The sequence below is a fragment of the Anabrus simplex genome, chromosome 4, assembly GCF_040414725.1.
Source record: "Anabrus simplex isolate iqAnaSimp1 chromosome 4, ASM4041472v1, whole genome shotgun sequence".
Lineage (NCBI taxonomy): Eukaryota > Metazoa > Arthropoda > Insecta > Orthoptera > Tettigoniidae > Anabrus > Anabrus simplex.
In genome coordinates this window covers 189205619-189232124 of record NC_090268.1, presented here as the reverse complement: position 1 = coordinate 189232124, position 26506 = coordinate 189205619, and the positions used below count along the sequence as shown (strand labels likewise).

At 41.3% G+C, this 26506-nt stretch overlaps 1 protein-coding gene across 3 annotated transcripts in view; it reads left to right on the top strand.

The window, feature by feature from the left end:
- The window catches only part of LOC136871749 (uncharacterized), a 575821-nt gene that overhangs the window by 388239 nt on the left and 161076 nt on the right, over positions 1-26506 (top strand). For all 3 annotated transcript variants that reach the window (XM_067145298.2, XM_067145297.2, XM_067145296.2), the window contains exon 2: positions 12271-12356. In XM_067145298.2, the coding sequence (XP_067001399.1) occupies positions 12345-12356 (12 nt within the window). In that variant the 5' untranslated portion in view covers positions 12271-12344. The remainder of the gene's footprint in view (positions 1-12270; positions 12357-26506) is intronic.

The following is a 26506-nucleotide window of genomic DNA, read 5'->3' as shown; positions in this document are numbered from 1 at the left end:
TTCGAATTCCTTCGTTGAATAAATAATCCTATTTTAATTGTTTCTCAACTTAATTTTTTAATGGAGCATGATTGCATAGTTGAACTTCCTTTTAAAACAGCAATCACCACCACCACCACCACCACCATCGCACCGATACAGACAGGTCTTACGGTGACGATGGGTCCGGACAAAGCTTGAACTGGGGAACTCCTTGGCTGAATGGTCAGCGGCGTTCTTGTCTTGCGTTCGCAGGGTCCCGGGTTCGATTCTTGACCGGGATGAAGATTTTATCTTGTTCGGGGACCGGAGTGTTCGTGAAATGCACTTCTCTTCATCTACATACATAATACCACATTGCCAACTACCTCGGAAACAACTCACCCTGCGGATGGGGCGGTCGAATAACACCCATATTTCTTCCCCGCCGTAAGAGGCAATTAAAAGGGGTTCCAGGGGCTCTAAACTTGGTAGGGTGGGTTAGCGACCACGTGGCCCTTAGCTGAGTTCCGACATTGCTTTCGCCAAGCTCCTCGCTTTCATCTATCCTATCCGACCTCCCCTGGTCAACTCTTGTTCTTGTTCGGCCCTGACGGTATTGGTTTGCGGAATCAAGGGCCCTTGTTGGCCGTTCCATTTTTCCCTCTGATTGCTGTTAAAAGACGATGGTTGCCTAGTTGTACTTCCTCTTAAAACAATGATCACCACCACCACCACCACCACTCAGAAATAATCCCCCTGTGGGTGGGGGCGGTAGAATAACACCTGCGGTATCCCCTGACTGGCGTAAGAGGCGACTAAAAGGGCCTCAGGGGCTCCGAAACTGGGAGCTTGGGTTGGCAACCACGGGGCCCTTACCTAAGTCCTGGCATTGCTTCCATTTATTTGTGCCAGGCTCCTAACTTTCGTCTATCCTATCCGACCTTCCTCGGTCAATTCTTGTTCTTTTCCGACCCCGATGCTATCATGTTCCGAGGGCTAGGAAATCTTTCATTTTCTCACCCTTGGTGGTCCTTGTCTTTCTTTGGTCTCTCCTATCCCATCGTCGCCATAAGACATATCTGTGTTGGTGCGACGTAAAGCAAATAATAATAATAATAATAATAATAATAATAATAATAATAATAATAATAATAATAATAATAATTGTACCGGGCGGTACACCTCCACGCCGCTAATTTAAAATGTGCGCCAATTGAAACTCCTCTGCTGGAGGAAGTCTGAACTTTATTGACGGTATTAATTTTCAAATTTCTCAGAAGATGTCACTACGTGGAAAATTTGGAGTTTTTGAACTGTGTCATTTTCGACGTATTTTTGTTTTGCTTGTAGAAAGAAGTGTGAACTTTCTCTTCCAGAGGACACTACTGAAGATCAACAATAGTGCACCCTAGTGCGGAGTGAAAGAACTTTTGTTTTTGGAGAAATTTTTATTTCAAAAGTTTGTTTCTTGTTAAATTTCTTTTGGTTATTGTTTAAGTTGGCTGTATACCCCTCTCTTTCCCCTCGTTTTGTATTTAGCCAATCCCGAATTTCTTTTATTAATTTTTGACCAATCGGATGTATCTTCCCCCAACTTGAATATGTTGCTGTATCCTACCCAATAAAGTTTTTGTGGGAGGGTGTTCTCATTCCCCTAACGCCTCGAACTTTCCGCGAGAGGATATAAACTGCTGATTTTAGGGTCTCCGGGCCACTTCTGTTCCATCTTTCAGTGTGTAAAGTACATAGCAGGGGGCGGGAAGCGCCTCTTTCTTCGGCGACAGTCAACAACCAGGTAATGGCCGATTAATTACTTCTTTTCTTGCTTGCTCAGCAGTTTAACTCTCGGGGCGGGTCCGAAGTTTTTCCATTATGTAACCTTCCTTAAAATGTAAAGAAACTTGTATTTATTCTATCTTTTAAACTACATATTGGGATAGAGAGTGCTTAACCCTCTCGAGCTCCCACTCATATTGTTTTGAGGTGAACTTATATTTTTCTCAACCTATTCTTCTTCGACTTAATGTAAATAGTTTCCTTCTTAAGTCACCTCTTTAGTATGGGATTAGCCCTTGTATTAACGGCCTAGTGCCAAGTAGGTTTTAAACAAAGCGTATTTGGAGCGCAAGTTCGCCTCCTCTCAAATTGTTATTTTAGAGGTCAAGTAATTAATCTTTTCTCACTTAATAGACCTCAGTAGGTTGGGTATTTTACCCCTGTGTCTATGTCCAGAGAGGACAACTTGAAGGTGGAGTTTGGTGTGGCCTTTGAGAGGCTTAAAGTTAAGAGCGAGTGGCTCTTTTTTGAAAATTAAGTGTTGTATGCCTCAAGGAGGCTTTTTTGTGTAATTTGGAGCAAGTGCTCTGGAACATGAACGGGGTTTTCGGCCCCTCTGGTAAAATTTATTTTGGAGTAAAGTCGGGCTAATTGCTCAAGAATTGTGAATTTGGGGCTCGAAGCCCAAATCCTGTAAATCCGGTAATTGGAACTGTTGTTGCCTTTCTACTCTGTACCTGCCGTAATTGTTATTTCTTAATTTTGAGAAGAAAATATAACCTTGTTAAATTTTAAATTAATTTTACTTTCGTAGCTTGAGATCTGTTCACCACCCCGCACTTTCTTTCACCTCTACCTACCACCAAAACACGGTAACAAGTGGTAGCAGAGCGTGGTTGAATGGGTCTCATTTTAGCCCCTTTTGACGGCTAAACATTGTTTTGATCCGAACTCTAACCATTTTCTCAGTTGCTGGAATTTTTTTGAGTTTTTCAAAATTGTTCTGTCATCATGCCCGGCCCGCGCGATGTTCTCCATCTTAACTATTTGCGCAAGGAGGAGTTGATCTATGAATTGACTATTAGAAATGTGCAATCTGGAGGCACGGTTGCGGTAGACATAAACAAGCTTAGAGAGTCCCTTGATTTGCCCATTTCCATCCCCACCTTGGGAGAGAAAGAAATTGACGACTCTCTTTCCACGATCGTCGAGAATATTACTGGGCTAGCCTCTGTAGTTAGTTTTTTTGATGAAAATGATCCTTCTCCTAATCAAATTAAGCGTGTGCAAGCCAGGCTGTTTCATTTTTCAAATAGAGTTAACGATCTGTTGTCTCTAAAGCTGAATGACGTTCAGAAGAAGGAAGCTAGTACGCTGCTTGAAAATATTTCTGAATTATCTAGCAAGGTCACTCAATTGTTAACTGGGGAAATTCCGCCCAAAATTGATCAACCCACCACGATGAATGCAGGTTCCGAGGAAGAGCCTCCTAAGGGAGAAGTTAATAGGATAACCGTTGCTGCTCAAAGTATCTCTGCCCCATTGGACAACGAGTCTGGACGCCGTGCATCGTTGAATAATATACGTTCGGAATTAACTTACTTGCCACTGAAACCTTTACCTACTATGTCACCCGGGTTCAGCAGTTTGCCTCATCCATTGGCAATGTTGCTCAGAGGTATCTCTAAGTTTTCCGTTAATACCACTAGTGAAGTAATTTCCTTTTTAAGATTTTTAGTTGAATTTCAGGATCATGCCCTTGTTTTTTCTCTTTCCCCATGTCAGATTTTGCAAATCATCTATCCCTATGCAATTGGTATTCTCTCAGACAAAATAGTAAGAGCCATAGCCGAACAGTCATCTATTGAAGATTTTCATGCACACTTGCTTGCAAATTTTATTCCCGCCCGCGCGAGGTCATCTCTGATTCAGAAGTACTATTATCGTGTACAGCGTTTGGATGAAAATTTGGCTGATTTCATACAAGACATTAAATTCTATACTAGGGTGTTTGCTCTTCATTTTCCTGAAGACCAGATTGTACAGGCTATTGTAGAAGGAATTTCACCATCCTATAGGTCATATTTGTGTTTCGCGGCGTGCCCGCAAACTTTCTCTGAACTTGAAGCGTTGGCCGTCTCAGCGGAAGGAGTGAGATACGCCGATTCCTTGCGTGTCGCGAAAGAACCCCCGCCTTCTTTTAGTAATACTCGGCCTCCACCTCGCCGATCAGTCACACCTCGTAAATGTTATGCTTGCGGGTCGCCCGACCATCTTCGCAATAAGTGTCCACTGATCAAGTCTAGTAGGGCAAATAATGGAGCTGGTTCATCACAAGGCTGTTTTAAATGTGGGTCTTTCTCACATATCGCCAAGAATTGCCCAAACTCAAATAGCACCCCCTCCTGCTCAACTTCTGGTGCAAATTCCACCAATGCCAATAATAAAATGTGACTAGCGGCTTCGGCTGAGTCGACTAATTCTGCTTCTCAAGGCTCAGCCCCTGGCAAAAAGGTCGTGAATTCAGGGAACGTTCAATTTGCAAATCCATCTTTCGAATGCCCCAAAGAATGTCTTAGGATTGCGGCGGATACCCCCGCACCTGTTCCTTTTCTTAAGATTGAGTTAAATAACGAGCCTATAACAGCTCTATTAGATTCAGGCAGTGTTTGTTCAATTATTTCGGACCTATGGTATTCAAAATTGAAGTCTGTTTGTAAATTACCTGACTATGGCTCATCTACTGTTCAATATGTTTCGGCTAATTCATCTCCATTAGAAATTTTAGGTTCTGTACAGGCCAAAATTCGTATTTTTAAATTCACATGGAAAACCAAACTGTTTGTGGCTAAGCACTTGTCTTGCCCCATCATACTGGGAGCGGACTTCATTTCTCGCACTGGTCTTGTGCTCGATCTTCAGAGTAAGTCGTGCACGTTCAAATTTGCGTCCAATTGTAAAATTCCCTTGCTAAAGTGTAATTCTGTATCATGTTCATCTATTTCGCCTACCCAGGATGAGATGTTGTTAGACCTTAGACATCTACCTGAGGAGCAGGCTGATAGTATTCGTAAATTATGTCAGTCATTTCCAGAGGTGTTCTCGGATACTCTTGGTGTTACTGACCTTATTGAATACAAAATTGAGGTCACGGATTCGATTCCCGTCCGTTTTCCACCTTATAGGTTATCGCCACCTAAAATGAAGGCTCTGAAAGAAATCATTGATCAGATGTTGAAGGATGGTATTATTAGGCCCTCTAAGTCGGCGTATTCGTCACCTATTTTTCTAGTCCCGAAACCCCAAGGAGGCTTCAGGCCTGTCATTGATTATAGGGCTCTCAATCGGAAGGTGGTGTTACAATCTGTGCCCCTTCCCGACCTTCATTCTTGTTTTTCATGGTTCCGTAAGGCCAAGTTCTTTACTATCTTGGACTTGAATCAGGCCTATAATCAAATTCCTCTTGCCGAAGAGTCTAAACATCTTACAGCGTTTGCCACGGACTGGAATTTATACGAATACAACCGCGTGCCTTTCGGGCTCCCCACGGGAGCAGCTGTACTCACTAGGCTACTAGATAGGGTCTTTTCCGACATCAAATTTGAGTACTTATATCACTACTTGGATGATGTCGTCGCATTTTCAGAGACTTTTGAAGAACATCTAGATCATCTGCGAGAAGTTCTCGATCGCCTTCGTAAGGCTGGGTTAACTGTCAAGTTGTCCAAGGTTGTCTTTGCTAAGCCCTCTATGTCATTCCTAGGGCATATTGTGTCACCTGATAGTGTAGCAGTCGATCATTCTAGAACACAGGCCATCCGTGATTTTAAACCTCCTAAGGACATTAAAGGTATCGCCAGGTTCATTGGTATGGTGAATTTCTTCAGGAAGTTTATTCCTAACTTCGCTAATAGAGCGGCGTCCTTAAACCTTCTTCGTAGGAAAGGCATCAAGTTCGAGTGGGGACCTTCTCAACAAGCCGCTTTTGAAGATCTTAAATTAGCTCTCTGTAATGCCCCTGTACTTGCTATGCCTGATTTCTCAAAGAAATTCATCGTCCAAACCGACGCGTCGTCGTCAGCAGTAGCTGCAGTCCTTCTTCAAGAGACTGAACTAGGGAGGCGACCCATCGCCTATGCATCTAGGACTCTGTCGGCTCAAGAAGCCAAGTATTCTATCTATGAGCTCGAAGGGTTGGCAGTCTTATTTGCCTTAGAGAAGTTCCGTCTCTATCTGGAACATGTCAAATTCGACCTGGAGACAGATAATCAAGCCTTAAGCTGGGTTTTAAGTAGGCCGCGTCGTACTGGTCGTATAGCCCGTTGGGCCATCCGTATTTCTGCCTTCCAATTCGATGTCCGGCATATCAGAGGTACCGAAAATGTTGTCGCTGATGGACTCAGCCGTATGTTTTCCAACGACGTCGAGACCCACGAACCGGTCAACAGTTCATCACCTCCCGAGTCCATACTATCTGGTGTTAATGCCATCTTAACTGATGCTCCCATGCTCTTTAGGGATATCGAGAAATACCAACGTGAAGAACCGACGCTGGCTCCGATAATGGAAACCCTTTCTTCTGGGCAACATGTTGTCCCTTATGTTCTGAGGAATGGTGTTCTATGTTGCCCTTCGAGGCATGATAAGATGATGAAGGTTGTCGTTCCAGCCGTTCTTGTGCCTATGATCTTCAAATACTATCATGAGACCCCATTAGGAGGGCATCTTGGAATCTTTAAAACTCGTGAGAAGATTCGTGAAATGTTCATCTGGAAGGGTATGGACGGTGAAATCCGGGAACTAGTAAAAGCTTGTAAATCTTGTTTGCTCAGTAAACCCACCATGTCCACTAAGGTAGGCCTTTTGTCTTCGCATCAAGCGTCGCGTCCCATGGAACGCCTGTATATCGATTATGTAGGACCCTTCCCCCAGTCAAAGGGAAATGCCAACAAGTTCATCTTTGTATGCGTAGATGGCTTTACTAGATTTTCCTGGTTATTTCCGACTAAGCTGGCTACCGCTCAGTCCACCATTACTTGCCTAAATTCTATTTTTGCTTCTTTCGGTCCGTGCCAATATATTGTATCTGATAATGCTAAGGCTTTTACATCTAATTTATTTCGTAAATCTGCTTTGACCTGTCCATCTCTCATGTGACAACTTCTGCTTATTACCCTCAACCATCTCTGGCTGAACGGGTTAACCGTAATCTCAGGTCCGCGCTTATTGCCTATCACCATGAAGATCATTCCAGGTGGGACACGTCCCTGCATTGGTTAGCTTTTGCTTTGAATTCGGCGGTTCATGAATCTCACAAGTTTACTCCAGCTTCTTTGATGTTCAAGTTCGTTCCCAACACGCCGCTCTCTAACCTCTGGTCTCTGAGTGACATTCTACCCGAGACAATAGATCCGGATAATATTAAAGATCTTTGGAAGAAGGCGAAAGCCAATCTTAAAGTCTCTCATGAAAAGGTTAGGGAAAGATATGATCGTGGACGGAGACCCACCCATTTGAAGGTAGGTGACCAGGTGATGGTCAATAATTTTGTTCCCGCGGGCAAGCTTGCCCCCAGATTTCATGGGCCGTGTATCATTCTAGATTTCCTTACGCCGGTCACATTATTATTAAGCAATCCAGCCACCGAGAGGATATTTAGGGTTCACCTGTCACAGGTGAAACCGGTGTAATTTCTGGGTTAACTTGCTTCATATAACCGTGAAAGGAATATGAAGGTTATATTTTTTTTTTTGAGTTTTCACGTTGAAGGCATTCTGCCCCTTCTATAATATTTTGTTTCATATGTAAGTTTTGTAAACCTTCCCCGCGCGGTTAAACTGCTGTCCTATCCTTGCCACGGCCATTACCACGCTCCCGTCTCCTGCTCCACTCTACACAGTGGCTTTATTAATGTCATGGATATTTGCACGCCGCTGGCCCCTCAACCTCTCCACAAAGCCTGTGCCCTCAAAAAAATGATGATGGTCCAACAATTCTGCCGCCTAGCTTTAATGTTTCAGTGCCCCCGCAGCCGCGCGGCGCCGTGCTGCGACTGGGTTAGAGGATGGGCCCCCTCTTCCCCAGCGAGGACCACATGTGCACGGCGAGCCGGAGCCCTCCTCCCGGCCAAGGCTGATGTGCGGCGCACGACCTGCTACTGGCCCGCAGCCTGTATATGTTCACCGCGGGCGCGGCGTGCTTCAACACCACTGCTCCCCTCATAGTGCGGGCGAGCGGTATCTCAGGGTACTTGAGGGATCCGAGCGGCCTCTTCTGGACGCAAGCTGCAACGGTCGGTCTGGCCATCCAACTTCATCAACATCAACTATATGGAAATTTACTGTCAGCAATTACTGCACTTGGGAATTCAACAGCAATATTTGGTGGACCTTGCAAAATTTTTCTTCACTTTTAAGTATTAAAAGTTTATCTTCTGAATTCAACTTCTATAAAACATAAAAACTTTACTTCACCAAGTTACAACAAAAATTTTGAAACTGAATCAAACCATATTAAGAAAATATTATAAATACTTCTGCAATTAATCTCCATATCAACATCAAAACTTGGACCTTTCCAAACAAATTGCATGTGTCACCCCTGGAGGAACTTTTGGGGGGGGGGGGGAGGTCTGTACCGGGCGGTACACCTCCACGCCGCTAATTTAAAATGTGCGCCAATTGAAACTCCTCTGCTGGAGGAAGTCTGAACTTTATTGACGGTATTAATTTTCAAATTTCTCAGAAGATGTCACTACGTGGAAAATTTGGAGTTTTTGAACTGTGTCATTTTCGACGTATTTTTGTTTTGCTTGTAGAAAGAAGTGTGAACTTTCTCTTCCAGAGGACACTACTGAAGATCAACAATAGTGCACCCTAGTGCGGAGTGAAAGAACTTTTGTTTTTGGAGAAATTTTTATTTCAAAAGTTTGTTTCTTGTTAAATTTCTTTTGGTTATTGTTTAAGTTGGCTGTATACCCCTCTCTTTCCCCTCGTTTTGTATTTAGCCAATCCCGAATTTCTTTTATTAATTTTTGACCAATCGGATGTATCTTCCCCCAACTTGAATATGTTGCTGTATCCTACCCAATAAAGTTTTTGTGGGAGGGTGTTCTCATTCCCCTAACGCCTCGAACTTTCCGCGAGAGGATATAAACTGCTGATTTTAGGGTCTCCGGGCCACTTCTGTTCCATCTTTCAGTGTGTAAAGTACATAGCAGGGGGCGGGAAGCGCCTCTTTCTTCGGCGACAGTCAACAACCAGGTAATGGCCGATTAATTACTTCTTTTCTTGCTTGCTCAGCAGTTTAACTCTCGGGGCGGGTCCGAAGTTTTTCCATTATGTAACCTTCCTTAAAATGTAAAGAAACTTGTATTTATTCTATCTTTTAAACTACATATTGGGATAGAGAGTGCTTAACCCTCTCGAGCTCCCACTCATATTGTTTTGAGGTGAACTTATATTTTTCTCAACCTATTCTTCTTCGACGTAATGTAAATAGTTTCCTTCTTAAGTCACCTCTTTAGTATGGGATTAGCCCTTGTATTAACGGCCTAGTGCCAAGTAGGTTTTAAACAAAGCGTATTTGGAGCGCAAGTTCGCCTCCTCTCAAATTGTTATTTTAGAGGTCAAGTAATTAATCTTTTCTCACTTAATAGACCTCAGTAGGTTGGGTATTTTACCCCTGTGTCTATGTCCAGAGGGGACAACTTGAAGGTGGAGTTTGGTGTGGCCTTTGAGAGGCTTAAAGTTAAGAGCGAGTGGCTCTTTTTTGAAAATTAAGTGTTGTATGCCTCAAGGAGGCTTTTTTGTGTAATTTGGAGCAAGTGCTCTGGAACATGAACGGGGTTTTCGGCCCCTCTGGTAAAATTTATTTTGGAGTAAAGTCGGGCTAATTGCTCAAGAATTGTGAATTTGGGGCTCGAAGCCCAAATCCTGTAAATCCGGTAATTGGAACTGTTGTTGCCTTTCTACTCTGTACCTGCCGTAATTGTTATTTCTTAATTTTGAGAAGAAAATATAACCTTGTTAAATTTTAAATTAATTTTACTTTCGTAGCTTGAGACCTGTTCACCACCCCGCACCTTCTTTCACCTCTACCTACCACCAAAACACGGTAACAATAATAATAATAATAATAATAAGTTTGTCAGCATTACAGCTTGGTGCGTTCGATGCTGCACTGACATTTAACAATGGTTTCAGTTCAAGACTATAGGTCTTGGAGGACCTTAGAGTACTACTGAGATTTGGTACTGTGAAGAGCGGGCAGCATTGGGAAGAAAGATGGAGAAGAAGATGAGGACTACTAACCAGGAGGGTTGTAGAATATTTATTCCTAAGTAAGTTTCGGTGACAATTTTTTACTATAATCTCAGTCTACTCGAAAATATTTGTGTGTGCATAAACGCCCCGTACCCTAAGAAACCGCTGGTTAAGCATATATCACGATTAAAAGTTTACCATATGTGCAGAATAGCACTATAATGCCATGGAACCTCTGCAAACAATTTTCATTCAGTAGATTATTCAAAATAAATAAAATGCCCGCCTTTTCTGGTAGGGACGGGTCGGTGAGGGGAAGGGAGGGGGGTGGGGGTGGGGGATGGAGCTCCTTTGAACTAATTTACAGCCTTTACTCAATACATAGTTTTTAGTAATTGAGGATCAGTGTACTGAAACGAATGAATAATACCAACAATGAAAAATACGATCTCAGTATCTCACAGATCCTGAGGAAGTGGGACATTTATATCACCATTTTAACATTGGTAACATAGGGCCTTACGACTCCCCGCGGACGAGACTGATGACTAAGATGTCCCAAGCCTTTTACTTAAAGCGCTAATGTAGCGGTGAGTACGGCTAGACACCGCTCGAACTCGTGTTGTGGAGCTGTCCGGAATTAGGACGACAGAGAAATATTGTTGTGCGCACGGCAAGTCGCGTGCTCACCATACCAAAATCTTGGTCGTTAACCAAAGAACGACCGGACGGCCGCGAACATAAAGTTCGCCTCAATGATAACAGTGCTTCCCCCATTGTCCGCCTCTACAGCGTGTGCAATGACTAACGTTTCGCTTGAGTGTCTAAACCTGCATGAGTATGGCATTCCCGGTGGAGATCAGAGTGCAGAAATCAATTCGCATACCATTTAACCCGCAACAGCCATCAGAATAACCAATATAACTTATTTTCACACATCACTATAACAAGAAAAGACTGAGAAACCTTGATTCCCAATAACCGTACATTAACATTATATTTTTACATTCCAAACTTCGAAAGAGGCATGGAATAAAACTTGCTTAACTTAAAGTAACAAAGAAAAAAATAAACCACCGAAAAATGTACATGATAAAGGATAACACAATACATACATCTTCATTATAGAGTGTTATGCCTTTCAGCGTTCAGTCTGCAAGCCTCTGTGAATCTACTAACCGCCCCCACACTCTCACATTAGTCTGAAGGTGGAGCACGACATTAGCGTACAGGAGTATTCTAAAGGCAGCCGAAAGAGACAGAAGAAAGAAAAGAACGCACGGCAGCTAAAAATCCGAGGCAAGGTACGCTTGAGGTACAGAAACCATGACATTTTTTTACGATACACGCCTATAATACTGACGTGCATTATTAGACACGTTGTCATATCAGTTATTTAAATGCAGGCACAATGTTCACACTGCTGATTCTAGATGATTATTTCTTTTTAATTTACAGAAATTCTAATAAAGACCCTCACATGACGACATTTGAGGCACTGCTTGAAGCCAAACGGAGACTACTGTTAACAATGACGTGTGATTTTGCACTTTAGAATCCTCACAAACCTGCATTGTGAAATGCATGTAATAACAACTTTGGTTTTTTCTTGATTACACAGGAATTTGAAAAATTACTATCTCCTCATTATTCTTACAACCCGATTACTATATTGTGTGGATCAAACTGTGTTGTATCCAGTACTGTTTCCCAATTCTCATGCAAACCAACTTTGAAGTGATTTTTTTTTCGGCGGATTTTTGATAAACGAGTTAGATTTCCGTTTGAGTGTTCAGAGATAACTTGCATTATTTGCTCGGAATTAGGTTGGTTTTTTTTACTGTTCCTGTAAAACTTTGTTCTGTGAACATAACACGGTTTGCAACAATATTCCTCATTTCCTGTCATTTTTTGTTGTTAATCTTGGAATGTGAACTACAGAAAATTGATTTATCATATCAATCATGTCTCTGATAACCACGTAGTTCGAGTTCTTTTTCATAATAATAACATGACATATAATATGTATCTTGCTTTAACTTTCACAACTCTTCTAATGATCCTTGCAATGTACTTTCTTTTGCTGTGGGACAGTAACGCTTGACCGCCATGGCCAGCCACTAGCGCCACCTGGCCAGAGCCTTCTAGACTCTGCAGACATGCTAGCCTTGTTTTGTGAGCGGGGCTCAAGGCCAGTGTCGCACCTGACCTGCTGGCAGTGTAGTGTAAAGCAGTGGTGTGATCGTGTGTGGTGTCTTGTGTGTTCCAGGAGATGAGGGTTCAACGGGACAGGGTCGCTTGCAGACCCGGGTCTTCCAACAATCCGTCACGCTGACAGCGAAAATGTGGCCTGATGTAAGTACGCCTCTCCAAACGTTGATAAGCTTAAATTACAGTGAGTGTAGTTCACTTTCATCGTTAGTTCAGCTTTATGTTTTACTGCTCTGTGAACTGATTTTCGTTTGCCTTCAGCTATACTGGAACATCTACCAAAATGATTATACAACCAGATGTATGTTCTTTAAAGATTTGAAAAGGAAAAGCTTCTTCCCATGCCATTACTGTAGACAAACTCTTCACTCATGATGGAGGTTATACAATTAATTTCTAATAGTTCACTAGAAATGTCAGGTCTATATTGAAACTGATTTCGTAATTGAATGTTTCCCCACAAAAAAAAAAAAAAAAAAAAAAAAAACCGCTCTGTTACATTTTCAACGTTTTTACTGTTCGTGGGGAGTGTTTCCACATCGCTCCACCCTGCTATTGCAAAGGGATAAGTGAGCTATTTTTCGCCTGTTATGCAAGTGTACATTCATTCAAGAAAACTGATTTTTTTGACATCGGTGAAGATTTATACATTTATTCAGATAATCGTATTATTTACGTAGAGTTAGGATCGCGTAGGTGTGAACTTGCATTCGGGAGATGTGGTGTTTGAATCCCACAGTCAGCAGCGCTGAAGACTGTTTTCCGTGGTTTCCCATTTTCACACCAGACAAATGCTGGCTGAGACTGTCTTAATTAAGGCCACGAGCGCTGCCTTTCCTTTCCCATCCTTGCGTCCTCGAAAACCTATGTGTTAGTGCGAAGTTAAATCAGTATCGGTAGCTAATTATATATATATATATATGTCACAATCAGCAATATTATTATTGTGGTAGTGGGATTTCGTTCATGAATACCCGAAGGATTAGCCCCTTTCAATTCTGGTGTTACTGGTCCTGCTGGGTGGCTGTGATTGTTCTAGGGAGAAGTACACTCGCCCTTAAATTACTTACGACAGCGTTAACCACCGAGCGAGTGGTTGCATGATTTGGGTCACGTAGCTGTCTGCTTGCATTCGGGAGTTAATGGGTTCGAACTCCACTGTTGGCAGTCCTGAAGAACGTCTTCCATGGTTTCCCATTTTCACACCAGGCAAATGCTTAAATCCACGGCCGCTTCCTTCCTGCTCCGAGGCTTTCCTATCACATCGTCGCCAGAGCGACGTAAAGCAAATTGAAAAAGAAATCACACCAGGAGAAAAACCAGGGCTATACCGGTCGCTTCCTTCCTGATCCTAACACTTTCCTATTCCGTCGTCGTCATAAGACGTATTTGCGACGCAATAGCCTACCAAACATCCCGCACAATCTACAACAAAAAATGCCTTTCCCAAAACACCAAGATTCGTCACCATGAAACAGTTCTGAAGCCAGTAGTTCTATATGCAGCCGAAACCCTGTCTCTAAATGCCAACAAAGGACTCCTTGAAGAACTGGAGAAAAGAGAACGCAAAATTATGAGAGGAATCTTGGGATCAAAGTACAGAAATGGAATCCATCAAAAGAGATCCAACAAGGAAGTCTACAGCAAAATAGAGAAAATTACCGACACAATCAGAAAAAGACGGGCACGATTTTACGGTAATCTGAAAAGAATGGACGGAAGAAAGTTAACTAAAGAAATCTTTCACTTTTTTGATTCAAACCCCAAAACCACAATTCCCTGGTTTAGAAATACCAAAGAAGACTTGCAAATGCTACATATCTCAGCTGAATACGCCCTTAACAGAGATCTCTTCCGCAAGAAAATATTGACGAACGGGCTAAACCGAGACGAGCAACCGAAGAGAAGACACGGTGCCCCTTGGACAGAGGAGCGTAAGCAGGCCCACTCACAAAGAATGAGGGAAATTTGGGCTCTAAAGAAGGCCAAGTTCAGTGTCAAATGCAACAAGACTTAACGAGGTCCTTGATGGCCCCAGCGAATTATTTTATATATATATATATATAAGTTTTGTCTGTACATTGCTCAGAATTTAAAAAGGATGGTATTTCTAAATCAGTCGTCGTCACAGTAACAAGGAAATGCACTTTTAAATTTTCCATAATTTCTGTCTCTGCCTATCTGTATGTATGTACACGCATCACGAGAAAACAGCTGAAGAGAATGAAATAAAAAATCGGTATGCAAAGTCGGGGAATAAGTCGCTACAATCTAGGCCATGAATCATTTTATTCACGCTGAGACAAATTCAGGGGAAGGCCTAAAATGTAATTTTCAAATATTTGTTATTCGTGGTCCTACTTAATGAAATGGAAATCGGTATGCAAAGTCATGGAATAAGTCGCTATAATCTACGCCATGAATAATTGTATTCACGCTGAGTGAAATGGTAGTTTAGAGGAAGGCCTAAAATTTAATTCTCAAATATTTGTGTTATTAGTGGTCGTATCGATATACTAAATAACTAAAGTTATACAGCATTACATTTCCGATCATTTATGTCTTATACATTGTTACCGTACCGGCTAAGACCGCAGATATATTAATGAATTTGGATTTTTGTTAGTAAGTCCGTATCACCGCCGAGTCACGAGAAAATGGGTAAACAGAATTTAATGAAAATCGGTATGTAAAGTCGAAGAATAAGAAACTACAGTCTACGCTATAAATACTTTTACAAGACGCCCTAATATCACAGAGTCGAAAGAAAACTAAATGTGAAGGACTACAACATAGAAAGCTCATAAAAATGATCAACAGTAACATTACATTGACCATTGTTTGTTGTGATGTGTTTTGTCTTTTCTGTTGCCAATCATCTATGATACATAGGTTTACTGCTGCGTACCGAGTATTTTTTTAAATTTGCTTTATATTGCACCGACATAGATAGGTCTTATGTTGACGATGGGATAGGAAAAGGCTAGGAGTGTGAAGGATGCGGCCTTGGCCTTAATTAAGGTACATAACAGCATTTACCTGATGTGAAAATGGGAAACCGCGGAATACCATCTTCAGGGCTGCCGATAGTGTGGTTCGAGTCTCTCCCGGATGCAAGCTCACAGCTGCACACCCCTAACCACAGGGCCAACTCGCCCGGGCATACCGAGTGTTAACAGCTTGCCTGAACATTGGCGGGAAGTAGCTGGGGTGTTAGATAACTTTCTTCATTAGTGTGCCATTCCTCTGATTCATACATTTTCTGATACTACTGGTACGTAACATACTGGTTAATCCTGGTCATTACAGCCCTGAAACTGTGGACTGTTACATCGGCACCGTGGTACTGTTCGTTAAAAGTGAGAATATGTGAGGTTTTTAATTTGATCGAGTATTTTGATAACATTGCTTTTAATCACCACATTCCTACCGACGTTTTTGTAATGATCTATGTTGACTTATGTTAGGAAAACCACAAAGTCAGTCTTTCTGAGAATCCCGTAGCGAAGCACGGGTACATCAGCTAGTGTAAAAGGTAAATTTAAAGAACGCGTTAACTAGGTATCAGTCGGAAATGTTCTAATATATACCAAAAAAAGCTGAAAACAATTTTAAGTTACCATTCAATCCTAGCAAGAATTGTAATGTAGCTTAAGCAAACGTTGACCTTTGCAGTGGTGTATATTAAGAACCAAACCAAACAAACCCCTTGGCACTACAGCCCTTGAAGGGCCTTGGCCTACCAAGCGACCGCTGCTCAGTCTAAAAGCCTGCAGATTACGAGGTGTCGTGTGGTCAGCACGACGAATCCTCTCTGCCGTTATTCTTGGCTTTCGAGATGTATATTAAAAGCGTGTATAATATGCACGTGTGTGTGTGTCACGAGAAAACGGCTGAAGAGTGGATTTAATGAAAATCGGTATGAAAAGTTGGAGAATGAAGTTCTACAATCTAGGCTATAAATAATTTTATTCACGGTTAGTGAAATGGTAGTTCAGGGGAAGCCTAAAATTTAATTATAAAAAATCTATGTTATTAGTAGTGGTGCTATCGATAAATACTGCATAGCTAAAGTTATATTTAATTAAATTTACGATCATTTATGTCTAAAGTTTCACCTTATCGATTATTGTAACAGAAAAATTATTGAATGTCGGTTTTTGTTTATAAGTCCATATCAACTCTAAACCACGAGAAAATGGGTGTACAGAAATTAATTATAATCTGCGTGTAAAGTCAGGGAATAAGGCACTACAATCTAGGCTGTCAATAATTGTATTCATGCTGGTTGAAATGGTAGCTTAAGGGAAGGCGCCTAAAATTTCATTTTTAAAACACCTATATTATTGGTTCTGTCGAAAAGTACTACATAACCAAATGTTGTTGTGAATACAATTTCCGGTCATTTTTGTCTTATCATAGTCGATACGATAAAACTTAATAACAGCATTCATGAATTTAGACTTTGGTTGTTCGGTCCATATCAACGCCTAGCATACTGTAGCTAACAGGAAATGTTCAATCGTGTTAACTGCCGATGATTTTTGTAATGATTGTGTTAAAGTGTAAATCCGCATGGTCATCTCGGTCCATATCGACAAGAAAAGATGTGAATATGATTATTAAAAATGCTAAAGAAATCGTTAAGGAACGAGTGAGAGAAGAGGGAATCATGAAAGAAGGAACGACTCCCTTTACACTAGATGCTCTAATAGCACAGAGTCGGAAGAAAAGTGAATGTGAAGGCGTACAATATAGGTAGCTCATACAACTGATCAACAGTAACATAACGTTGGCGATTGTTGGGATGTTTTTTCTCTCCTTTGCTGCCCCTCATCTCCGACAGATGGGATTACTGCTGCGTCCCGAGTAAAACAGCCTGCGTGAATATCGGCGGAAAGTAGTTTTGGAGTTAAGTAACTTTGCACATGCTGTATGATTCTCCCGTCAACCAGGGGTGCTACACCTAGCTAATGCATGGAAAATTGTCAAGATGACTATCGAAATGAGGAAAAGTCGTGGAAGGAAGGACATTGGATGCCCTAGTATCAGTCAAAAGAAAACTAGATGTGAAGGCCTACAGTATCGGAAACCTATATTACTCGCACACTTTTGTGATATTTTTTTGTACAGGGATAAGGATTAAGGAGGGAGCTCTCCCGGTTCCGGTAATACTGCCAACAGAATGGAAATGCAGTCTGAATTCAATCGATAATATCGTCGGTCGATATGAATTTTCCAAACCGTTATTATCTTAAGCCAACAACTGTGTTGCACACACATTATATAACATATAACATTTGTCGATGCGAATCTTGTTCGTAGCATGAATTCTACAGTTTGGCCAAGAACGACTCCAATCCTCAGACCTTAATGCTACTCTCGATCGTTCAAAGATGGCGAATCGAGTAGCCGGACATGTTGGAAATTTGGATTTGTTTTGGTTTGTTGTTATCGTATGTAGTCGCTGTAATTTCATGAAATTTGGCTATATATGTTAGTTTATTTGTAGAATATAAGTATGCGAGTGTATTTATACGAGTCAATGGACACTTAGGATCGGTAATTACACGCAGTGTGTGAGAATGCGTTTGGTTTGATCATGTTGTGAACCAGGTTTAAGTCTAACTATGGCAATGGCTCTCATACAACTATTCTTCATTTTTATACGGAATAAAACATTAAGAGAGACATGTGTTAGGAATATACATCATGATTATTTTGAAGCCGATGACAAAACTGTAGTGTGCATACATCATTTTGAGAATAAGTCTGAGTTAGGGAAGACTTCTCTAATTCCAAATGGTGAACCTATTCGTGTTCCTAAAAAAATATAATGTAGATAGAATATAATTGATATTGTGATATTCCGTCAGTGTCTACGTGCTTTAAAGTGCCGAGTGATTTAGATGCAAGTGTATTTTACAGTAATCTATTCTTGTCTCCGGAAATGTCTGACTAGATCTTGGAGTATAACAAAACTTATAAGTGTGACAGTTGGGGCAGTCTGTATACTGTTGCACAGAAGACATAGTGACTTGGAGGGATTAGCTGGGTTTGTAACGCAGGGTTTAAAACTACCAACACCTTCCGATTCATGCTGTGGTTATCCGTTATCAAGCAGACTACACCGAACTGAAACTCGTCCATGTGGTTAAATATCAATGTTTAGAGTCAATAGAGATTTTGAACTTATGTTCTTTAATGGATAGAAACCTATTATATCTTTAAGTGTCAGAATATTTCATTACTAAGGTTACCATCATTGTGTGAAGTGCTGCTATGCCATATGTCAGTATTATGTTAGCATTACCAGGGCCGTTTACTGGGTTAACACAATCATTTCTGGTGTACTTAGGCTGAATGGCTCAGACGGTTAAGGCACTGGCCTTCTCACCCCAAGTTGGCAGGTTCGATCCTGGCTCAGTCCGGCGGTATTTGAAGGTGCTCAAATACGTCAGCCTCGTGTCGGTATATTTACTGGAACGTAAAAGAACTACTGCAAGAATAAATTCCGACACTTCCGCGTCTCCGAAAACCGTAAAAAAGTAGTTAGTGGGACGTAAAGCTTTATTACTATCGACGTAAAACATTATTTCGGGTATACTTCCCTTTCATTGGGTGCTGAACATAAGAAATTGCCCACCACTTCAAAAGTAAGGCAGCAAATTATGTTTCATATTTCTCACGAGAGCGAGTAAATTGAGGAACTTCGCACCTTAATTTATTTCGAAACATTCAAAATGATGTTATAAATATAATTTTAACAGTTTTATTATGCATTTTTCAGCGAAGTGAAATTTAAGAGGAAACGTTATTTAACTAAATGAAATTTCTAAATAATCAACTTGTTGCTCGATTTTCTAGTAGATTGTATGTGATTCTAGTCGATTATATGTGGTGCGTACTTGTTGGCGAAGCGTTTTCATACGAGGAAAAGGATTTTCCCTATGATGTTACATTTATCATGTTAAATCACCACCATTTTACGTGATATTTTTGCGTTAGCCAATCCGAGCAATCCGGCTACTTCGGACGCCATGTTTCTTTGATATTACGGTCTGAGGATTGGAGTCGGTCTTGGTTTGGCTTTGCTGTGTAAACAACAGTACTAGTACGTAAATTGTACGCCAGATGTCGCACAGCGATGCATAAGCAATTCATAGTTTGTGTTTCAAACGTTGCCAATACGAATCTCTCACCGGGCGAGTTGGCCGTGCGCGTAGAGGCGCGCGGCTGTGAGCTTGCATCCGGGAGATAGTAGGTTCGAATCCCACTATCGGCAGCCCTGAAGATGGTTTTCCGTGGTTTCCCATTTTCACACCAGGCAAATGCTGGGGCTGTACCTTAATTAAGGCCACGGCCGCTTCCTTCCAACTCCTAGCCCTTTCCCATCCCATCGTCGCCATAAGACCTATCTGTGTCGGTGCGACGTAAAGCCCCTAGCAAAAAAAAAAAAAAAAAAAAAAAAAAATACGAATCTCGAAGATAACCGAGGTCGACCGATTCAGCACTAGGGTGTCCATGTATCACTAAAATGTGTGCGAGTAATACTTGGCTTTCTTTTACGGTGGAAGGAAGAGATCAGCAATAATAGAAAACAATATTAAACTGCAAAGTGCACAGAGAACAAGGAAGAGACTAGGTTACAAGCCACTACCAGGGAGAGGGAACGACATGAGGGGTGGACAAAATACATAACATTCCCCTGCTAAGTATTTATCCCGTCAACGACGAGTACTTCACCTAGTTTGTTATACATATTTTATCACTTTACTGGAGGCAATGTACCTTTGCAAGACTACCGACGAACCCAGTGACCTACGTTTCTGTATTTATAGTCTTAAGGCGGGTACTCACTAGGAGGCTGCAACATGCAACGCAACGATTGCTGCGACCATATTTTTCTAATGAGTACGCCTTGAGCTTAGTTGCTGCAACCGTTGGCAGTGAGGCGCGCTATGATCCATCTGGTTGTCGGTATTCCGGCGAACACAAAGCGGCGCGCAGTGTGTTCGTTGACGTGTTGCAGGCAGATTTCGCAGTCAGGACGCGCGGAGGTCTTGGAGTGGACTAAGAAATCGTGTCTAAATTTAATAGTATTATATCGCAATTGTTCATTATCATGGGACCCTTCAGTGAAGTGCCAAATGGTTTCAATATAAATGACATCTCATACAAAAAAAAGTTTAATGAAATGAAATAAAATTAAATGAACCTTACTTCTATGTGATCTTTTAATTCGCTGATGATTGCTTGACACACTTGTGGTACAAATTTACTTATGACTACCGAGCGAGTTGGCCATGCGGTTAGGGGCGCGTAGCTGTGTACTTGCATCCGGGAGACAGTGGATTCGAACCCCACTGTCGGCAGCCCTGAAGATGGTTTTCCGTGATTTCCCATTTTCACACCATGCAAATGCTGGGGCTGTACCTCAATTAGGGCCACGGCCGCTTCCTTCCCAGTCCTAGCCCTTTCCTATCCCATCGTCGCCATAAGACCTATCTGTATCGGTGCGACGTAAAGCAAATAGCAAAAAAAAAAACAAAAAAAAACTTATGACTTACTTGGATATTCTGAAGAGATAGTGCAAGCTGCTGAAGCTGTCACCGGTGGCTAAAAATCTGAAAGTAAGTGCCAATTTATCTTGAACAGATATAGCTTTCCTAAATTTCGTGTCCCTTGTTTTCATTTTCAGTTCAATCAAATTTAATAAATACTCCAAATCGGTCGGTGATATACGAACGAAATTCTTAAAATATCTTCTTATTTCTTGCGATTTCAAATCCAGAAGCAAACTGGAATAAGCTTTACCTTTTTAAGTCACCTTGCCACCATCGACGGGGATGTTTATAGTCTTCAATTAGGTAATGCAGCAGAATATACACAGCACTTATGACGAGTATACTGGACGGCATTGTTGCATGTGTCACAACAAACGCTGCGGAACTACTGGTGTTCGCATCGAGGTTTGACGAACGTACACTTCTGCAAGGTTGCAGCAACCGTTGCGTTGCATGTTGCAGCCTCCTAGTGTGTACCCGCCTTTATATGTAGTTTTTACAATCAGAAACAAATATTTTTTGGATTACGGTACCCTAATTTTTTATTGTTAATAACATGTTGCATTAAAATGTGAAATGTTCGCCAAATTCTGATATTTCCTTAGCATTCTAAATAATTGATTCTTTGGAAGTGCAGAAAGTATATTCAGGAAAAAAGGTAAGTTGCAGAAAAAATGTACATTATATTTGAGAGAAACTAATTTGTGAGGAAGTGTATAAAATAAATGACCTTCACTACCGGTACACTAACTCAGTCCATGCATTGAGGTAATAAGTGTACAAATTGAAATGATTACGATAAAATGGAAATATTAAGATTTAGATCGGAAATTTTACATTGACCCTTCTAAATAAAATTACCCTAAAGACCGAAAAGTGACTTCTTTGTGATTTTTTTTCCCCGGTTAACTCCTTGATTGACATAGGTTTGTTGCAAGGATATCTTTGAGCGAAATCAGAACTGAAGTATTTCTTATTTGTCTTTTACCACGGCATCTCCCGCCTGTCGTAAGAGGCGACTAAAAGGGGCTCCAGGGGCTCTTAACTTAGGAGCGTGGGATGACGACCACGAAGCCCTTACCCGAGTCCTGGCATTGCTTCAAATTTGATCTATCCTCACTGTTCTCTCTCCTGTCCGACCTCTCTTAGTCAACCCTTGTTCTTTTCCGACCCCGACGGTATTCGAGAACTAGCATGTCTTACATTTTCACCCGCTTAGTGGCTCTCCTTTCTTTGGCGGATACCTTCATTTTTTTTCGAAGTGTGGGATCCCTTACATTTTTTCCCCACTGGTTAGTGTTAATAGAGGATGGTTGGCCTTAAAATAATCATTACCATCATCACCACCACGTGAAGAGATATATTCTCTGTCGCATGTTCTTGTGATGGCCTATGTTTTATGTAAATACAGACGTGCGTTTTGAAGACTAATACAAGCACCCAGGCCACGAGTCGAGTTAAAAGAATAAATGAAAATTAAAGTTCCCGATCTGACCGGAAATTGAATCTGGAGGTCTCTGAACAGACGGCCACTACACTGATCATTCAGCCAAGAGGCTGGACTTCTTAATGTAAACAGGGAAGAACCGTATTGCGAGCAGCGTCTCCATATTGCCATCAAGTTAGTTACTTTTACAATGTTGCATTTTAATTGGGAGGGAGTCGAAGTATTAATAAAAATGTGGAGGTTATGAAGCAGAGTTGATGCTGTTTTAAATGGTAGACTATTTTTGTGGTCATGATTTTGACGAATTCATATTCGCTTTTAGCAGGAGTTTGTATGAACTGCGAAATACTATTTTGTACATTCCATTTAGGCTAAATCTAATTATTGTCCACTAACCACATATCGGGAGGCTTTGTTTGAATCTTGCTGTCGACCACCTTTTAAATGGTTTTCCATTTTTTTTTTCGGGTTGCATTGTATTGCTGTTCAGTCATTCGTTTGCAATGTTAAGATTTTGCAACTGCCGAAGTAGGATGGCATTCAAAACAGCGTTATTGTGAAAAATGGTAGTCGGTTCATTTCCTTTTAATAACTTATTTGAAAGTCTGCATTCCGGCAATTATTATTATTATTATTATTATTATTATTATTATTATTATTATTATTATTATTATTATTATTATTATTATTAAAGCAATAAAAGGCATTGAAGTTGTTGGCAATTGCGCTGCATTGAGAACTGATGATAGAATAAGTTAGTGCTTCAAAGTACATACAGAGTTTAGACAAGGCTGTAATATTTCACCTTTGCTGTTCATAGTTTACATGGATCGTCCCCCGAAAGGCATAACGTGGCAGGATGGGATACAATTACGCGGAAATTTACTTTTAGTTCAGCCTATGCCGACAACTTTCGTCTTAATGACAGATAGTGCTGAAAGCCTGCAGTCTAATATCTTAGAACTTGAAACTAGGTGCAATGAGTATGATACGAAAATTATCCTGTCGAAGGCTAAATTGATGCCAGTAAGTAAGAAAACTAAGAAAATTGAATGTAAGATTGAGAATAAAAGGCAGGAACAGGCAGATTATTTCAAGTATTTAAGATGTATGTTCTCCCAGGATGATATTATCGTACGTGAGATTGAATCAGTTTGCAGCAAAGCAGATGCAGTATTCTCTAAGAAAGAAGTCAACTCCCGGGTGAAACTGTTTTTACACCGGTCTGTTTTCAGATCAACGTCGCTTTGCGTAAGTGAAAGCTGGGTGGACTCAGGATATCTTACTCATAAGTCAGAAGTAACAGATATGAAAGTACAGCAGCTGGTACAGACAGGTGGCAACAATGGTAGAAAAGTACTCGGAATGAGGAGTTACAGGCTAAGATTGAATAAACGCGATGGATGATTCGTTTTAGGTGGCTGGGTCATGTGAGGCGAATGGAGGATGATAGGTTACCAAGGAGAGTAAGAGGGTTACAGAAGTAGAGGAAGACAAGGGCGACGATGGCTAGAGTGCGTTTTTAACGATTTAATAAGTGGTGTGGAACGAAACTAATAGACCGCTTACGTTAAAGTGGATCTGTTGCACGAAGTGTCCTCGAACATCGTAAGAAGAGCTCGCGCATACATTGGTGAACAGGGAGGCCATTTCGAGGATATGTTGTAAAGACTTGGTTTGATTTGTGTGTGTTGTACAGTATGTCTTGTATACTGTGTTAGTTAGTTAGTTAGTTAGTTAGTTAGTTTTCGATCACCGTGTAGTATGAGGCAGGCATGATGTACTGTTAACCTGTGTGGAAGCCTCAAAGATAACTTCACCTGCTTCAACCCCACCGTCAACTGGTGGATGGTGGATATTTAACAGTACATCCAGAAAACTTACTGGCTTCAACCTTCCACGCCAAACCTGGAGTTGATTAAACCGCGTAAGAAGTTGAGTAGGTAGAACATCGACTCTACACAACTGGGGATGGTCAGACACTTCTTGAGACTGTGGTGAGTTCAACAGTGAGGCATATCGTACAGGAATGCCCACTACGAGCTTTCCTACTCAGCATAAAGACCTCAACTCGACAACACCTGAGGCAGGGGAGTGGATAAGGAATGTGTATTCACTTGTAGTTCAGCCTGCAGTGCACATTCTCACTGTGCAAAACCATTTCTGCTGTTTAAATTGACAAATTCGTATTTCTCTTTCGATGTTGTAACGTTTCACATTAGCTGTATAATTAGTTTGTAAGAGATTGTGTCATATATAAATCATACCTACGCCAAATAATAATAATAATAATAATAATAATAATAATAATAATAATAATAATAATGACCTCGTAATAAGGTAAGGCAGGCACCATATAAACTTACTTGTTGTGAAACATATTGTTCCAAAGACAGTTCTGCAGAGTAGATGTGAAATATTGTACATTGTCGAGCGGTATTTACCTGTTAATCTCAGCACAGATTTTGTTGTAGAACGTTCTTTTTACGTGATATGCATGTGACCTTGCCGCGGTGGGGAGGCTTGCGTGTCCCAATGATGCAGATAGCCGAGCCGCAGGTGCAACCATATCGGATGGGTATCTGTTGAGAGACCAGACTAACGAATGGTTCATCGAAAGGGGGGTAGCAGCCTTTCGGTAGTTGCAAGGGCGGCAGTCTAGATGATTGACTGATACGGCCTTGTAATAATACTCAACATGGCTTAGCTGTGTTGATACTGCTACACGGCTGAAAGCAACGGGAAACTACAGCCGTAACTAACTCCCGAGGACATGCAGCTCTCTCTGTATGAATGATGTACTGATGATGGCTTCCTCCCGGGTAAAATATTCCGGAGGTAAACTAGTCCCCCATTCGGATCTCCGGGTGGGGACTACACGAGAGGGGGCGATCATCAGGAAGATGGATACTGACATTCTGCGAGTCGAAGCGTGGAATGTTAGAAGTTTGAATCGTTGTGGTAGGTTAGAGAATCTGAAAAGGGAGATGGATAGGCTAAAGTTAGATGTAGTTGGTATAAGTGAAGTACGTTGGCAGGAAGAACAAGATTTTTGGTCAGGCGACTACCGAATTATCAACACAAAATCAAACAGGGGAAATGCAGGAGTTGGTTTAATAATGAATAAGAAAATAGGACAGCGGGTAAGCTACTACGACCAGCATAGTGAAAGAATTATTGTCGTCAAGATAGACACCAAACCAATGCCCACCACAATAGTGCAGGTCTATATCCTTCTAGTTCAGCGTATGATGAAGAAATCGAAAGAATATATGAGGAGATAGAAGATTTAATACAATATGTAAAAGGTGACGAGAATCAAATTGTGATGGGAGACTGGAATGCAGTGGTAGGCCAAGGAAGAGAAGGTAGTACAGTAGGAGAATTTGGATTGGGACAAAGGAACGAAAGAGGAAGTCGGCTGGTTGAATTCTGCACTGATCATAATTGAGTCCTTGCCAATACTTGGTTCAAACACCACAAACGACGGCTGTATACGTGGACGAGACCTGGAGACACTGGGAGGTATCAAATAGACTTCATTATGATTAGGCACAGATTCAGAAACCAGGTGTTGGATTGCAAAACTTTCCCAGGAGCAGACGTGGACTCTGACCGCAACTTGTTGGTCATGAAATGCCATCTGAAGTTGAAGAAATTGAAGAAAGGAAAGAATGCAAAAAAGATGGGATCTAGACAAGTTGAAAGAAAAGAGTGTGAGGGATTGTTTCAAGGAACATGTTGCGCAAGGACTAAATGAAAAGGCCGAAGGAAACACTATAGAGCAAGAGTGGAAAGTCATGAAAAATGAAGTCAGTAGGGCTGCTGAAGAAATGTTAGGAAGGAAGAAAAGATCAACTAAGAATCAGATAGCTATGGAAGAATGGCTGAAGGAGAAGTGCAAGGATGTCGAAGGCTGTATTGTCCTGGAAAAGGTAGATGCTGCATACAGGAAAATCAAGGAAACCTTTGGAGAAAGGAAATCTAGGTGTATGAATATTAAGAGCTCAGATGGAAAGCCACTTCTAGGGAAAGAAGACAAAGCAGAAAGATGGCAGGAGTATATCCAACAGTTGTATGAAGGTAAAGATGTAGATAATTTGGTTCTGGAACATGAAGAGGGTGTTGATGCTGATGAAATGGGAGACCCAATTTTGAGGTCAGAGTTTGACAGAGCTGTGAGTGACCTCAATAGGAACAAGGCACCTGGAAATGATGATATTCCCTCTGAATTACTGATTGCCTTAGGAGAAACCAGCATGGCAAGGTTATTTCATTTA